The sequence below is a fragment of the Staurois parvus genome, unplaced genomic scaffold (genome assembly GCF_062004578.1).
Source record: "Staurois parvus isolate SC_StPar_1 unplaced genomic scaffold, SC_StPar_1.0 ptg000221l, whole genome shotgun sequence".
In the NCBI taxonomy this organism is placed as follows: domain Eukaryota; kingdom Metazoa; phylum Chordata; class Amphibia; order Anura; family Ranidae; genus Staurois; species Staurois parvus.
The window spans coordinates 3080509-3099695 of NW_028318017.1; the positions used below are offsets into that span (position 1 = coordinate 3080509).

Genomic DNA, 19187 nt, shown 5'->3' on the forward strand with positions numbered 1-19187 from the left:
GGACCATGTAATGTCTAAAACCCAATCCTTCATTTATCATAGCGACACCCCCTTATGGTATAACAGAACATTACATGAATTACTGCAGATCCCATGTTATCTCATGTACTTAGAGGTGGATCACTTAAAACATTTGATCAATTGAAAGCCAAATTTAATTTGCCAAATTATATGTTGTTTTGATATCTTCAACTTCAGCATGCCCTGCAAACTCAATTTCTTGGTGGTTTCCCTACGGTGTCCCTCCTGGAGATACTAGAAGTGAACTATGGTGATGAACCTCACAAATTGATCTCTACACTTTATGACATATTGCTGTCCCCAGCGGCATATCAATTAGCATACTCCCTTCAGTCACATTGGGAAGAGGATACTGGTACTATGGAAGATTGAGGATACTGGTACTATGGAAGATGAGGATACTGGTACTATGGAAGATGAGGATACTGGTACTATGGAAGATGAGGATACTGGTACTATGGAAAATGAAGATACTGGTACTATGGAAGATGAGGATACTGGTACTATGGAAGATGAGGATACTGGTACTATGGAAAATGAAGATACTGGTACTATGGAAGATTGAGGATACTGGTACTATGGAAGATGAGGATACTGGTACTATGGAAGATGAGGATACTGGCACTATGGAAGATGAGAATACTGGTACTATGGAAGATGAGGATACTGGCACTATGGAAGATGAGGATACTGGTACTATGGAAGATGAGGATACTGGTACTATGGAAGATGAGGATACTGGTACTATGGAAGATGAGGATACTGGTACTATCGAAGATTGAGGATACTGGTAATATGGAATATGAGGATACCGGTACTAACGAAGATTGAGGATACTGGTACTATGGAAGATGAGGATACTGGTACTATCGAAGATTGAGGATACTGGTACTATGGAAGATGAAGATACCGGTACTATCAAAGATTGAGGATACTGGTACTATGGAAGATGAAGATACTGGTACTATGGAAGATGAGGATACTGGTACTATCGAAGATTGAGGATACTGGTACTATGGAAGATGAGGATACTGGTACTATGGAAGATGAGGATACTGGTACTATCGAAGACTGAGGATACTGGTACTATGGAAGATGAGGATACTGGTACTATCGAAGACTGAGGATACTGGTACTATGGAAGATGAGGATACTGGTACTATGGAAGATGAGGATACTGGTACTATTGAAGATACTGGTACTATGGAAGATGAGAATACTGGTACTATGGAAGATGAGGATACTGGTACTATCGAAGATTGAGGATACTGGTACTATGGAAGATGAAGATACCGGTACTATCGAAGATTAAGGATACTGGTACTATGGAAGATGAGGATACTGGTACTATGGAAGATGAGGATACTGGTACTATCGAAGACTGAGGATACTGGTTCTATCGAAGATTGAGGATACTGGTACTATGGAAGATGAGGATACTGGTACTATTGAAGATACTGGTACTATGGAAGATGAGAATACTGGTACTATGGAAGATGAGGATACTGGTACTATGGAAGATGAGGATACTGGTACTATGAAAGATGAGGATACTGGTACTATGGAAGATGAGGATACTGGTACTATCAAAGATTGAGGATACTGGTACTATGGAAGATGAGGATACTGGTACTATCGAAGATTGAGGATACTGGTACTATGGAAGATGAGGATACTGGTACTATCAAAGATTGAGGATACTGGTACTATGGAAAATGAGGATACTGGTACTATCGAAGATTGAGGATACTGGTACTATGGAAGATGAGGATACTGGTACTATCGAAGATTGAGGATACTGGTACTATGGAAGATGAGGATACTGGTACTATGGAAGATGAGGATACCGGTACTATGGAAGATGAGGATACCGGTACTATGGAAGATGAGGATACTGGTACTATCGAAGATTGAGGACTGGGGTGAAATACTAGAGGCCTTCTAAATAGGTATCCCCCAAGGTATGGGATCATCTTAGGCAATTATACATTAATCACTCCACTACACTTGGTGAAATTCTGCCCATCTCATACTATATGGTGTCCTAAATGCTTGATTACTCCTGGCACGTTCAGTCACCAAATCTGGCCATGTCCCCGGATCCAGAGCTTCTGGAAACAAGTTGTTCAGTTAGTTCATGATCACATGGGTTCCCCACTCAAACTAGACCCCAAGCAATGCCTCTTAGCCTTTTTTCCAGAATCTGATATGGATAAACACTGTAACATTTTTACACAAAACTCTCTTTGCAGCCAGGAAGTTGATATCTAGAGGTTGGTTTCCGGCTGCGCCTCCCACTATACAAGGTTGGATGTCCCAAATGAATAATACTTCACCCTACAAGAAAGTTGTCTATATTACAGAGGCTGCCCCAACAATGACCATAGGATCTGGGAGAGGTGGTCACAGGCCAATACATGTACCTCCTAACAAATATAGGTGGCCTAGATCAGGGGCGGACTGACAACTCATGGGGCCCCCAGGCAATAGGGGATCATGGGGCCCCTGTGTCCTTGCCAAAACTCAAAAAAGCCTATGAAAAAGGTACCAGTGGCATCTCATGGGGCCCCCTACTGACCCCGGGCCCTCGGGCAGTGCCCGAGTTTCCAAATGGTCAGCCCGCCCCTTTCCTAGATACCCATCAATATGGGGTCATATTTTCTGCAGAGATATTCATGTTATCCCTGTTATTGCTACCCATTCATTGGTGGGGAATCTGGGATTTATGTATCATGCACACTGTACTGCTGTGTATTGTGTATCTTAATCACTCTTGATGTCTCTTTCACTTTACGTGCTTACTGTAACTGTGACAGAAGTTTCCATGCCATGCCGAAAGAAAAGAATCTGATGACCAAATATGACAACACCACTCACTGAATGACAGCTCTCTGAGCTATAATCTGCAATATACGGGAAGGGGGGAGGGGATAGTGGTGACATCATTGGGGATCAGGAGCCATTTCCATCCTTTACTGTCAGCTGAGCAGTAATATACGGAGTTTCTCTCCCCCTTGGTGGGAGTGGAGGTGACCCCTCTATAAGGATCTACAGTCCATACACACCCAGCACAAGGCCGGGGTCACACTACCAGACGCTTCTCGGGGCTGCAGTTCCTCTGAGCTCCACAAGGTGCTGATCTTACTTATACCCAGACGGGAAGTGATGTCAGGGACAGACAGGAAGTAATGTCAATTACAGACAGGAAGTGATGTCAGGCAGAAGTAGAGAGGAGACATTGTTGAATCTGGCAGCAGAGGAGGTAATACGTAGATTAACCCCTTCAGGGGAAGGAGTTGATGATAATATATTTGCTCCCAAAGCTGGCCTACATGGTTCAGTTTTATCGTTCAGCCAGCGGGATTAGCAGAAAACCTGATCAGTACTGAAGCTATTGGCTGCAGCCGCTGGGGGAGTGGCTTTTATCCGGCAGTGGCCACACATGGATGGAAATGTGAGCGATCCCTGCTGAACCAGCTGAATTTCCATGGATCTATGGTCACCTTCAGTGACTTCCTCCCCTCCCCCTCATCTCCTTCATGATGGAAGTCATGCTGAGATCATCTCCCATTGGCTGAGCAATATTCTCATTTGTCTCTCAGCTCCTTCTTGCTATTCCTTGTCCTGCCTGTTGTTTCCTTGGATTGATTTTCTGTGTAGTGACCCCGGCTTGGTCTCTTGGATGCGCTCGTCTGTTGCTTGCCCTGACCTTTCTCCTGATTCCTGGATCTCCTCCTCATCTCTCCTCCATATCCTCTTACACAGCTTTTCTCCACACCTGCAGTGACCCTGGGGGGAGGAAACTTGGCACCAGCACGCCGCCAAATCCATCCCCACCATTAGGGGCTCTGGAGACAATTGTCTGCTATTTACACTCCGTTCCTCCGCACGTCACCTGATCACATGACAGCTTACTTCCACAGATTCCGGACAGATTTCTGGATGGTAAAGGTCAAAGTTCACTCTTCAGTTTAGGAGAGGTAGGACGCACCCAGGAACAAGGATTTGGTTTATACAGGAGCCTCATATAGAGGACCCCTCAAATCTCCCCATCCAAATGTCCCTCCATCCAGAGTCTATATGTCCTATGACATCACACTGACCTCACAGCTCCTCCTCCCAATGTCCCTCCATCCAGAGTCAGAGAATCCTATGACATCACACTGACCTCACGGCTCCTCCCCCCAATGTCCCTCCATCCAGAGTCAGAGAATCCTATGACATCACACTGACCTCACGGCTCCTCCTCCCAATGTCCCTCCATCCAGAGTCCGAGAATCCTATGACATCACACTGACCTCACGGCTCCTCCTCCCAATGTCCCTCCATCCAGAGTCCAAGAATCCTATGACATCACACTGACCTCACGGCTCCTCCTCCCAATGTCCCTCCATCCAGAGTCCAAGAATCCTATGACATCACACTGACCTCACAGCTCCTCCTCCCAATGTCCCTCCATCTGATTTTTTCTGATGCTCTTAGGATGTGGGGCCCCTTGGTATCCTCACATGTAAAGTGGGACTGTTGGTCCTGCGTTGTATGTAATGACATCAGAATGCTGCAACAAGCCTATACCCTGCGTAGTGTGGGGGTCCTGTGGGGGGGAATTATACCTCAGCCTGAAGTGGGGCTTTAATAAAAAAAGAGACCTGAATGGAGAGGTGAGGAGGATTCTGGGAATATCATTTGATGTGACTATTTGTGTTCAGATGTAGAGTTTTCCTCCTGTGAAGTCTGGAGATCATATGACATCACATTGCCTCCACCTCCCTCCCTGATAGAAGAGAGAAAGAAGAAGAAGATTCTAGAAGTCACCAGAGAGATCACTGAGCTGCTGACAGGAGAGGTGAGCGGTGCCGGGAATTCTGGGACATTCTCCAGTAACAGACAAGGGATGTGTCTGGATGGTGACTGTATCATTGTGTGTGTCAGGTTCCTATAAGGTGTCAGGGTGTCACTGTCTATTTCTCCATGGAGGAGTGGGAGTATTTAGAAGGACACAAGGATCTCTACAAGGACGTCATGATGGACAATCAGCCGCCCCTCACATCACCGGGTAAGAGGAGACTTTATTGTAAAGGAGAGAGCAGTACGGAGGATCCACCTAGATCCCCCATCATCTGATAAACACATAAAAACAATGGATTCAGTCAGTGTGTGTGTTTCCTACAGATGGATCCAGTCATGGGAACCCACCAGAGAGATGTCCCCGTCCTCTGTATTCCCGGGATTCCACACAGGAAGGTCACACCATCCCTCACCATCATCAGGTAGATGAGGAACAATCACTGATAGTTATGATTTATACACAGCATGTTTGTTACAATGAATTTTATTTATATCTTTCAGAGTGGAATCCTCTGGGATTATAATATTGTTGTTAAGGAAGAATTTAAAGAGGAGGATGAGGAGTATGGAGTGATGGAGTCCTCAGAAGGTCACAAAGATATGATAGAGGCACCCAATACCAGTAAATCATCAGAGAGATGTCTCCATTCTTTGTATTCCCAGGATTTCACACAGGAAGGTCACACCATCCCTCACCATTACAAGGTTGGTGGGACAGAGTATCTACAACATAAACTTGTGGAGACAATTTGTGCAATTGTCATGTGAGTTTATATTTTACATTTGATTTTTTTTTCTTGGTTTAGGGTGAAGATCTGATAGATATAAAAGTTGAGGTTAAATCAGAAGAAGAAGAGGCGTATGTGAGGGATGATCAGCAGTCTATGGAGGAGGATGGAATAACGGGGACATTTATAGAGGAGGACACTCCTACAGAGATCAGCACAGGTGGGTCATGAACACTAAATCCATTCCTCCACCCATACTGCTCACTGATTGGTCCAGAGTAGGGCGGGGACTGGGTGATATCAGCCTGTAATCCCCTGGTCACTTTCCTGAGCTGTGTTCCCCGTCCTGTATTCCTGGATTTCTCTCGGATAATCTTCCTTCTCTGTGCTGCAGACACAATTTATGTATCTAGACTGGATTTATGGAGGTTCTGGGGATCAGCTGGCAGCAAAATGTTGATTTTTACTATAAGCATTGCATAATGTAGGCACCCAGGACATGTGACTGGGGTCTTCTGCCTTGTGCCTGACTCTTCCAGGGTACCTTCTCTTTCATCTGCTGTATCTAGACTGGATTGATGTAGATTCTGGGGTTCAGTTGGAAGGAAAATATTGATTCATAGCCTCTGCTCAACCTAGGCACCTGTCAGGGCCTGGACTTGAACCCGAGTCCTCTACTGTGTCTGGCAGTATCTCCTCTCACTACCTGAGATGTTGGACAGCACTCTGTCTGCTCCATTGGATAATCCTGCCTTGTGCCTTGTTTTCTGCTGAACCTTGAACTCTTGGCTCCTCCCATGAACTTCCTGATTTAAGCCATGTCTCTGCACTTCCTGTTTGCAATATTATTGTGCCTTCTCCAGCCAGTATCTTGCTCTTGTCTCTCCAGCTACCATCTGTACCTTTGCTACTGACCTTTGGCTTGTCTAAAATTCTGTCTCATCCCAACCTCCAACCACTTGTTACTGACACTTGGCTTGTTTACTGATGATGCTTCTGCTTGATCCCTACCCACCATAACTGTTACTGAGTCTTGGCTTGCTCACCTCCTGGTGGGGCGATCCTGAGAACTGCAACCTGGTACTAGCACACAGCAAAACCCATTTCCACCATCAGGAGCTGTGGTGAATACCAGTTAGTGCTTAGACCCCATACCTCAAGTGAGCCTGCGTCATCTGCCAGGGTGACTTGATGTATACTTATTCTGTTGGTTGGTCTGCTGCTATAACTACTGGTTTCCGAGCCCGACCTCTGACCATGACAGAATAATCTAGCCCAAACATGGAGGCCACAAATTAGAGGATAATGTGGCAGACAGATCAGACATGGGTCAGTCCTTATTGGTGGGTGGAATGGGGAAAGATGGGGGGAGGGCTATGGCAGATTATAAGAAGGTTCCCATGTTACAAACAACCATTGGAATTGGTACGATTTGTACGAAAATATAACATATGCAAAATCCGTGTGAACAAGGTGTCAATTAATTAAAATGTTTGTTCACCAATGCCAGAAGGTTGCTCAGGAAAATAGGTGAGTTGGAAGGTTTGGTGCATGAAGAGAACTAGGATTGAATTGGTATTGCTGAATCTTGGCTTCATTCTTCACATGACTGGGCCATTCATATTCCTGGCTAGGTTCTCTTTTGTAGAGACGGGGAAAATAGGAAAGGTGGTGGTGTCTGTCTCTATGTGAGAAGTGATCTCAGAGCGAGTGTAAAAGAGGACCTAGTTGATGGAGAGTGTGATGAGGCTGAAGCTTTATGGGTGGAACTGCACATGGGGGTACTTGCTACAAAGGTAATCAATGGAGTTTGTTATAGGCCTCCCAGTGTTAATGAGGAGGTGGAGACTCAGCTCCTTGCACAGATCGAAAGGGCTGCAAGGTCTAGGACAGTGATATTAATGGGGGATGGTAACTACCTGGAAATTGACTGGAGTAATGGTACTGCAGGAACAGTTAAAGGGCAAAAATGTATAAACCTACTACAGGACAATTTTATGGTATAGTTCATAGAGGCCCCAACTAGGAATGATACTCTGCTGGACCTGCTAATCTCAAACCATGCAGATCTTATTACGAATGTCAATATAAAAGAACATCCGGGTAGCAGTGACCATAACATGATTTCATTTATTGTTAGCTGTAAACAGCAAGCCCACATGGGAAAAATAAAGACACTCAACTTTAAGAGAGCTAATTTTCCAAGGCTGAGTGCTGCTCTCCAAGACTTAGATTGGGAGGGAATATTGGCATCGATGAACACAACACAGAAATGGGAGTTCTTCAAAAAGACTGTATGTGACCACACTGCAAAATATATTCCCATGGGCAACAAGTATAAAAGGCTAAAAATCAAACCTATGTGGCTTACGGCCAAAGTTACAAAAGCTATAGATAATAAGAAAAGAGCTTTTACTAAATATAACAATGAAGGAACGCGATCATCGTTTACACATTACAAAGCATAGAACAGAATATGCAAAAAGGAAATTGAAAACAAACGACAGATTGCAAAAGATAGCAGGACCGACCCCAAAACATTCTTCCAATATATGAATAGTAGAAAGGTCCGGTCCCAGCATGTAGGCCCTTTACAGAACCATCTAGAGGGGGTGACTGGGGACAAAGAGAAGGACAATGTATGAAATCCCTTCTTCAGCTCTGTGTATACAAAGGAGCATGGGGGGCTCTTGTCCATAATGGGCGTGGTACTGACACCCCCCAGATGATCCACATTGGCTCACAATTGATATGATCCAGAAATATTTAGACAGAACAAAGGTGAATAAAGCCCCTGGACCGGATGGCAGACACCCACGGGGGCCTTAAAGAATTCAGCTCTGCCATCTCACAGCCATTGTTTCTCATTTTCAAGGACTCTTTAATGACTGGCATAGTACCACTGGATTGGTGTAAGGCCAATGTGGGGCCAATATTTAAAAAGTGGTCAAAATCTTTCCCAAGCAATTATAGACCTGTTAGTGTAACTTCTATAGTTGGGAAGATACTGGAGAGATTAATAAAAGACCACATAGAGGAGTTCTTGCTTGAAACAAATATTTTAAGCAACAGACAGCATGGATTCATGAAAGACAGAAGTTGTCAAACAAAGTGATTTCTTTTTAGGAGGATGTGAGAAATACCTTGGACAGAGGGGTGGGTGTGGATGTGGTGTACTTGGACAGAGGGATGGCTGTGGACATGGAAGACTTGGACAGAGGGGTGGTGGTGGACGTGGTATACTTGGAATGAGGGTTGGCAGTGGACGTGGTATACTTGGACAGAGGGGTGGGTGTGGATGTGGTGTACTTGGACAGAGGGATGGCTGTGGACATGGAAGACTTGGACAGAGGGGTGGTGGTGGACGTGGTATACTTGGAATGAGGGTTGGCAGTGGACGTGGTATACTTGGACAGAGGGGTGGCGGTGGACGTGGTATACTTGGACAGAGGGGTGGCGGTGGACGTGGTATACTTGGACAGAGGGGTGGCGGTGGACGTGGTATACTTGGACAGAGGGGTGGCGGTGGACGTGGTATACTTGGACAGAGGGGTGGCGGTGGATGTGGTATACTTGGACAGAGGGGTGGCGGTGGACGTGGTATACTTGGACAGAGGGGTGGCGGTGGACGTGGTATACTTGGACAGAGGGGTGGCGGTGGACGTGGTATATTTGGATTTTGCAAAAGCATTTGACACAGTTCCCCACACACGGCTAATGTGTAAGGTAAAGTCTATGGGAAAAATTGGTTTGGAAATTTGGTTTCAGAGAGTAGTGGTTAATGATTCATACTCTGAATGGTCTAGGGGTGTTATTGGTTCAGTGTTGGGACCCTTACATTTTAATGTATTTATAAACAAAATAGGGTCTGGAATTAAAAATATAATTTCAAGCTGTGCCAGGGAATAACGTCCTTACAGGATGTCTCCAACTTACAAGCCGACCTCAATGCTCTGTGTAATTGGGGGACTATGGGGCCAATGAGGGTTAATGTTGATAAATGTAAGGTTCTGCACTGGGGGGCTAAGAATATGCATGCATCATACATACTGGGGGGGTACAACTGGGGGGGTCTATGGTGGAGAAGGATCTGGGGGGGTCAATGGTGGAGAAGGATCTGGGGGTTCTGGTAGATCACAAGCTTAATAATGGCAGCAATGCCAAGCTGCGGCTTCTAAAGCGAGCAAAATCCTCTCTTGTATTAGGAGAGGTATAGACTCCAGATAGAGATGTCATCCCGGCCCCCCCCGGTACAATTCATTAGTAACACCTCATCTGTAATATGCAGTTCAGTTTTGGGCTCCAATTCACAAAAAGAACATTGGGGAACTGGAGAAAGTGCAGAGAAGGGCAACTAAACTGATAAGAGGCATGGAGGAGATCAGCTATGAGGAAAGATTAGAGGAACTGAATGTATTCTCTACTGAGAAGAGGAGATTAAGGGGGATATGACCACCATGTATAATACATAAGGGGGATATGATCTCCATGTATAATACATAAGGGGGGATATGATCTCCATGTATAATACATAAGGGGGATATGATCTCCATGTATAATACATAAGGGGGATATGATCACCATGTATAATACATAAGGGGGGATATGATCTCCATGTATAATACATAAGGGGGATATGATCTCCATGTATAATACATAAGGGGGATATGATCACCATGTATAATACATAAGGGGGGATATGATCACCATGTATAATACATAAGGGGGGATATGATCTCCATGTATAATACATAAGGGGGATATGATCTCCATGTATAATACATAAGGGGGGATATGACCTCCATGTATAATACATAAGGGGGGATATGACCTTCATGTATAATACATAAGGGGGATATGATCACCATGTATAATACATAAGGGGGGATATGATCTCCATGTATAATACATAAGGGGGGATATGATCTCCATGTATAATACATAAGGGGGGGATATGATCTCCATGTATAAAACATAAGGGGGATATGATCTCCATGTATAATACATAAGGGGGGATATGATCTCCATGTATAATACATAAGGGGGGATATGATCTCCATGTATAATACATAAGGGGGGATATGATCTCCATGTATAATACATAAGGGGGGATATGATCTCCATGTATAATACATAAGGGGGGATATGATCTCCATGTATAATACATAAGGGGGATATGATCTCCATGTATAATACATAAGGGGGGATATGATCTCCATGTATAATACATAAGGGGGGATATGATCTCCATGTATAATACATAAGGGGGATATGATCACCATGTATAATACATAAGGGGATATGATCTCCATGTATAATACATAAGGGGGGATATGACCTCCATGTATAATACATAAGGGGGGATATGATCTCCATGTATAATACATAAGGGGGATATGATCTCCATGTATAATACATAAGGGGGGGATATGATCTCCATGTATAATACATAAGGGGGGATATGATCTCCATGTATAATACATAAGGGGGGGATATGATCTCCATGTATAATACATAAGGGGGGGATATGATCTCCATGTATAATACATAAGGGGGGGATATGATCACCATGTATAATACATAAGGGGGGGATATGATCTCCATGTATAATACATAAGGGGGGATATGATCACCATGTATAATACATAAGGGGGGGATATGATCTCCATGTATAATACATAAGGGGGGGATATGATCTCCATGTATAATACATAAGGGGGATATGATCTCCATGTATAATACATAAGGGGGATATGATCTCCATGTATAATACATAAGGGGGGATATGATCTCCATGTATAATACATAAGGGGGGATATGATCACCATGTATAATACATAAGGGGGGGATATGATCTCCATGTATAATACATAAGGGGGGGATATGATCTCCATGTATAATACATAAGGGGGGGATATGATCTCCATGTATAATACATAAGGGGGGATATGATCACCATGTATAATACATAAGGGGGGGGATATGATCTCCATGTATAATATATAAGGGGGGGATATGATCTCCATGTATAATACATAAGGGGGATATGATCTCCATGTATAATATATAAGGGGGGGATATGATCTCCATGTATAATATATAAGGGGGGGATATGATCTCCATGTATAATACATAAGGGGGGGATATGATCTCCATGTATAATACATAAGGGGGATATGATCTCCATGTATAATACATAAGGGGGGATATGATCTCCATGTATAATACATAAGGGGGGGATATGATCTCCATGTATAATACATAAGGGGGATATGATCTCCATGTATAATACATAAGGGGGGGATATGATGTCCATGTATAATACATAAGGGGGGATATGATCTCCATGTATAATACATAAGGGGGATATGATCTCCATGTATAATATATAAGGGGGGGATATGATGTCCATGTATAATACATAAGGGGGATATGATCTCCATGTATAATACATAAGGGGGGATATGATCTCCATGTATAATACATAAGGGGGGAATATGATCTCCATGTATAATACATAAGGGGGGGATATGATCTCCATGTATAATACATAAGGGGGGATATGATCACCATGTATAATACATAAGGGGGGGATATGATCTCCATGTATAATATATAAGGGGGGGATATGATCTCTATGTATAATACATAAGGGGGATATGATCTCCATGTATAATATATAAGGGGGGGATATGATCTCCATGTATAATATATAAGGGGGGGATATGATCTCCATGTATAATACATAAGGGGGGGATATGATCTCCATGTATAATACATAAGGGGGATATGATCTCCCTGTATAATACATAAGGGGGGATATGATCTCCATGTATAATACATAAGGGGGATATGATCTCCATGTATAATATATAAGGGGGGGATATGATCTCCATGTATAATACATAAGGGGGATATGATCACCATGTATAATACATAAGGGGGATATGATCTCCATGTATAATACATAAGGGGGGATATGATCTCCATGTATAATACATAAGGGGGGGGGGCTTATGATCTCCATGTATAGTACATAAGGGGGGATATGATCTCCATGTATAATACATAAGGGGGGATATGATCACCATGTATAGTACATAAGGGGGGGATATGATCTCCATGTAGAATACATAAGGGGATATGATCTCCATGTATAATACATAAGGGAGGGATATGATCTCCATGTATAATACATAAGGGGGGATATGATCTCCATGTATAATACATAAGGGGGGATATGACCACCATGTATAATACATAAGGGGGATATGATCTCCATGTATAATACATAAGGGGGATATGATCTCCATGTATAATACATAAGGGGGGATATGATCTCCATGTATAATACATAAGGGGGATATGATCTCCATGTATAATACATAAGGGGGATATGATCTCCATGTATAATACATAAGGGGGGATATGATCTCCATGTATAATACATAAGGGGGATATGATCACCATGTATAATACATAAGGGGGGATATGATCACCATGTATAATACATAAGGGGGGATATGATCTCCATGTATAATACATAAGGGGGATATGATCTCCATGTATAATACATAAGGGGGGATATGACCTCCATGTATAATACATAAGGGGGGATATGACCTCCATGTATAATACATAAGGGGGATATGATCACCATGTATAATACATAAGGGGGGATATGATCTCCATGTATAATACATAAGGGGGGATATGATCTCCATGTATAATACATAAGGGGGGGATATGATCTCCATGTATAATACATAAGGGGGATATGATCTCCATGTATAATACATAAGGGGGGATATGATCTCCATGTATAATACATAAGGGGGGATATGATCTCCATGTATAATACATAAGGGGGGATATGATCTCCATGTATAATACATAAGGGGGATATGATCACCATGTATAATACATAAGGGGATATGATCTCCATGTATAATACATAAGGGGGGATATGACCTCCATGTATAATACATAAGGGGGATATGATCTCCATGTATAATACATAAGGGGGATATGATCTCCATGTATAATACATAAGGGGGGATATGACCTCCATGTATAATACATAAGGGGGGATATGATCTCCATGTATAATACATAAGGGGGATATGATCTCCATGTATAATACATAAGGGGGATATGATCTCCATGTATAATACATAAGGGGGGGATATGATCTCCATGTATAATACATAAGGGGGGATATGATCTCCATGTATAATACATAAGGGGGGATATGATCTCCATGTATAATACATAAGGGGGGGATATGATCACCATGTATAATACATAAGGGGGGGATATGATCTCCATGTATAATACATAAGGAGGGATATGATCACCATGTATAATACATAAGGGGGGATATGATCTCCATGTATAATACATAAGGGGGGGGATATGATCTCCATGTATAATACATAAGGGGGATATGATCTCCATGTATAATACATAAGGGGGATATGATCTCCATGTATAATACATAAGGGGGGATATGATCTCCATGTATAATACATAAGGGGGGATATGATCTCCATGTATAATACATAAGGGGGGATATGATCACCATGTATAATACATAAGGGGGGGATATGATCTCCATGTATAATACATAAGGGGGGGATATGATCTCCATGTATAATACATAAGGGGGGATATGATCTCCATGTATAATACATAAGGGGGGATATGATCACCATGTATAATACATAAGGGGGGGGATATGATCTCCATGTATAATACATAAGGGGGGGATATGATCTCCATGTATAATACATAAGGGGGATATGATCTCCATGTATAATATATAAGGGGGGATATGATCTCCATGTATAATATATAAGGGGGGGATATGATCTCCATGTATAATACATAAGGGGGGGATATGATCTCCATGTATAATACATAAGGGGGATATGATCTCCATGTATAATACATAAGGGGGGATATGATCTCCATGTATAATACATAAGGGGGGGATATGATCTCCATGTATAATACATAAGGGGGATATGATCTCCATGTATAATATATAAGGGGGGGATATGATGTCCATGTATAATACATAAGGGGGGGATATGATCTCCATGTATAATACATAAGGGGGATATGATCTCCATGTATAATATATAAGGGGGGATATGATGTCCATGTATAATACATAAGGGGGATATGATCTCCATGTATAATACATAAGGGGGGATATGATCTCCATGTATAATACATAAGGGGGATATGATCTCCATGTATAATACATAAGGGGGGGATATGATCTCCATGTATAATACATAAGGGGGGGATATGATCTCCATGTATAATACATAAGGGGGGATATGATCTCCATGTATAATACATAAGGGGGGGATATGATCTCCATGTATAATATATAAGGGGGGGATATGATCTCCATGTATAATACATAAGGGGGATATGATCTCCATGTATAATATATAAGGGGGGGATATGATCTCCATGTATAATATATAAGGGGGGGATATGATCTCCATGTATAATACATAAGGGGGGGATATGATCTCCATGTATAATACATAAGGGGGATATGATCTCCCTGTATAATACATAAGGGGGGATATGATCTCCATGTATAATACATAAGGGGGATATGATCTCCATGTATAATATATAAGGGGGGGATATGATCTCCATGTATAATACATAAGGGGGATATGATCACCATGTATAATACATAAGGGGGATATGATCTCCATGTATAATACATAAGGGGGGATATGATCTCCATGTATAATACATAAGGGGGGGGGGCTTATGATCTCCATGTATAGTACATAAGGGGGGATATGATCTCCATGTATAATACATAAGGGGGGATATGATCACCATGTATAATACATAAGGGGGGGATATGATCTCCATGTAGAATACATAAGGGGATATGATCTCCATGTATAATACATAAGGGAGGGATATGATCTCCATGTATAATACATAAGGGGGGGATATGATCTCCATGTATAATACATAAGGGGGATATGATCTCCATGTATAATACATAAGGGGGGATATGATCTCCATGTATAAATACATCAGTGGTTCATATAGTGAACTCGGTGTAGTTATTCACCCTGAGATCATCACAGAGGACAAGGGGGCGCTCTTTACATCTGGAGGAAAAGAAATGTAATCTCCAAACACGGAAAGGTTTCTACACAGTAAGAGCTGTGAGAATGTGGAATAGACTCCCTCAAGAGTTGGTTCTGCCCAGCTCAGTGGATTGCTGTAGGAAAGTCCTGGATTCTTTCTTGGATACACAGAATATAACTGGATATATCATTTATAGGTAAAGTTGATCCAGGGAATATCTGATTACCTCTCAAGGGATCAGGAAGGAAAATGTTTCCCAGCAGGAGCAAATTGGATCATGCTTTGCTGGGTTTTTTGCTTTCCTCTGGATCAACTGTGGGTATAGGATTATAATTTCTTTTTTTTTTTGGTTGAACTGGATGGACTTTTGTCTTTTTTTTCAACCAGACTAACTATGTAACTCTGAATACCTTTGAGACTTTTGTGACTGAAGGATCTAAAAGTTTCTCCAGATTCTAACATACCCGAACCTATGCAGGTAGATGCTATTAAGTAATCCATTTCTACTCAAGAGAAAATGTTTGGAGAACTTGTGTCTATATTGTCTTATGTCTATAATTGTCCTAGCAAAGTTAAAAGAACAATTTCTGTGACAGTATAGTGCCTGAACAAATAATTTCCATTACCCGGTCTATCTCTCCATTGATCCATGAAAAAAAAAAACAAAATGGGTTTTATAGTCTCATTTTGTTGTCCCTATTAAACTTATCACTGAGGGCCATGAATGTGAAATCCCATGAGGGCCATGAATGTGAAATCCCATGAGGGCCATGAATGTGAAATCCCATGTTCTGCTATGCTGGACTCTAGGAATGGGGGAACTTTATGGACATAGAAGTTTGCCCACAATAATATTCTCACAAGAAACAAATCTGCCCCATCGATATGGAGACGGTTGATGGTTCACCTTTATCATCAGGAATGGTTACCCATAAAACGGTTCCTCTGGTACTCCAGTTTGAGGCTGACCATTATGAGACCATCAGCTTTCAGCTGATTACATCACCTAAATTTCCTGTCATCTTGGACATTCCTTGGTTTTCTACCCATAACCCCTCCATCAACTGAGGAGAACGGACAATAAATTTTATGCCCCCCCATTGTGAGGAACATTGTAAAGAACCATGTTGTACAAGTTCTTTACCAATCAGGGAATCACAAGTTGTAACTACCCAGTGATATAACAACCTGCCTCCACAATACTATGAGTTCTGAGATATCTGTGATAAAAAGAATGACGATCACCTCCTCAACGCCCATACGATTGTCCCATTGAACTGCTTTCAGGGGCAGAAATACCGTTTGGCCGCCTTTTCAATCTATCAGAACCTGAGTTAAAGGCCCTCAAGGAGTGGCTTGATGAGAATTTAGAGAAGGACTTTATCAAACCCTCAACATCTCTTGCAGGGTAAGCCCTGTTCTTTGTTGAGAAAAAGGACTCCACTTTTCGTTCATGCATCGATTCCTATTAATCGCTGAAATGTTGGAAAGACTCCGCTCTGCCAAAATCTTTACAAAACTTGACTTACGGGGGGCATATACAGTAACCTTGTATGCATTTGTTAAGGAGTCAAATGGAAAACTGCCTTTAGAACCAGATATGGGCACTTTGAGTCCCTAGTTATGCCTTTTGGCCCTTACATGCTCCTGCAAATTTTCAGCTCTTCATCAATGATGTTTTTGGAGATCTGTTGGACCAGTTTGTCCAATATCTGGATGATATTCTCATCTTTTCGGATAACCTGAAGAAACATCGCAAGCGTGTCTGCACTGTTTTCGAAAGATTAAGGATGAACTGACTTTACATCAAATTGGAGAAATGTGAGTTTGAACAAACCCAGATCCAGTTCTTGGGATATATTATTAATTCAGAAGGAGTGAGCATGGATGCCAAGAAGATCAAGGCAGTGGTGGATTGGCCTGCACCTGGAAACGTGAAGGAAATACAACAATTTGTTGGATTTGCCAACTTATAGGAAATTCATAAGAAACTTCTCCAAGGTAATAGCTCCAATTACACAGCTGACAAAGAAAGGAGTGCCTTTGTATGGTCACGAGGCACAGACTGTGTCAGGAATGGACTCCGCACTGGTGGTGGGACTCACCTGCCGTGTGGGCTGCAGTACCAGGGCTGACCAGCGGGTGCTCTCAGCAGCCAGAAGCTCACTCCTGCAATCAGCCAACACCTGGGGCTGATTGCAGGAGGTGTATTTAAGGAATGGCCAGACCTGCAGTCAGGGCCTTGGTGTATGTTTCCCATGAGCCCCTGTACCTGGTATCCTGTGTTCCTGCCTATCTGCCTAGTTGCTGACCATGCTTTGATCCTGACCTCTGCTGACCGTTTCCTGTTGAACCCCTGGCTTGCCTGACCATCCTCCTGCCTAATCCTCTGTACCGCGCTGCCCGTGAGTTACTGAACCCGGCTTGTGACCCTGACTATTCTCTGCCTGCTCCTCCGGTACCTCAGTGCCCGCACGTTGCTGACCTGGCCTGCCTGACTACGCCTGACGCTACCCAGATGATCCATCCATCCCGCACGGATCCAGTCACTACTGTGCAAACCTGCCAGCCCCTTCACATCAGGCTTTCCCCCGGTACATACCCTCGGCGGACCCCTCTACCACAGTTGTGTGCACTCAAGGGCCGTGACCTGGTCTCAGTCCTGCGCCAAGTCCATCCCCACCATCAGGGGCTCTGGTGAAAAGGCAGACTGGGGCTTAGACTCCGCGCCCTGGGGAATCCTGTTCTGTGGGTCACTAGAGATCCCGCCGAGCGGTGCCTGACAGTACCTTACGGCCTGCCTGACCATTCCACCTCTCCAGCCCTGACTACGCCTGTGTTCCTGAAGCCTGCTACTTCCCTGTGTCAGTCCACACATCCCTGGTCATACCCGGATCTCTGACAGACTGCTTTTAGTAAGCTAAAGACTCTTTTCACTTCTGCACCAATATTGGTACATCCTGATCCTGAACTATCTTTTATTGTGGGAGTGGATGCCTCAGACTCTGCCGTGGGAGCCATCTTTTCCCTGTGCCTATTTTTTTCGCTTGATCTCATCAGCAGAAATGAATTGTGACATTTGGAGTAAGGAGTTGCTGGAAGGGGGTAAGCATAAGGAAGTTTTTTTTCCAAATGGAGGAATCTGTTGGAAGGGGGTAAGCATCTTGTGACTGTTCTCACTGATCATAAAAATCTAGAATTCATCCATTCTGCCAAGAAATTGTCTTCTAGACAAGCACTTTGGTTGCTGTTTTTTTCCAGGTTTAATTTTTTATTTTCTCGTATCGACGTGTGTCAAGAGATGGTAAGGCTGATGCCTTATCACGGATGTTGTCTGGGCCTCTCCAGGAAAACAACTGACTCAAAAGAACTTTCTAGGGGCCACAAGTTCTAAGGCATTCTTGAATCTTCTTAAAGAGGTGTATGAGAATGACCCACTTTTCAATTATCCAC

The 19187-nt window shown here is 42.9% G+C and overlaps 1 protein-coding gene across 1 annotated transcript; it reads left to right on the plus strand.

Moving 5' to 3' along the window:
- The first annotated feature begins 5198 nt into the window (after window positions 1–5198).
- On the plus strand, window positions 5199–17146 carry LOC149460788 (uncharacterized). The gene is made up of 4 exons (XM_089679245.1): window positions 5199–5291; window positions 5371–5574; window positions 5676–5817; window positions 17022–17146. The coding sequence occupies exons 2-4, from the start codon at window positions 5443–5445 to the stop codon at window positions 17144–17146; spliced, it is 399 nt and encodes a 132-aa protein (XP_089535371.1). The 5' UTR covers window positions 5199–5291; window positions 5371–5442.
- The last annotated feature ends 2041 nt before the right edge of the window (window positions 17147–19187 follow it).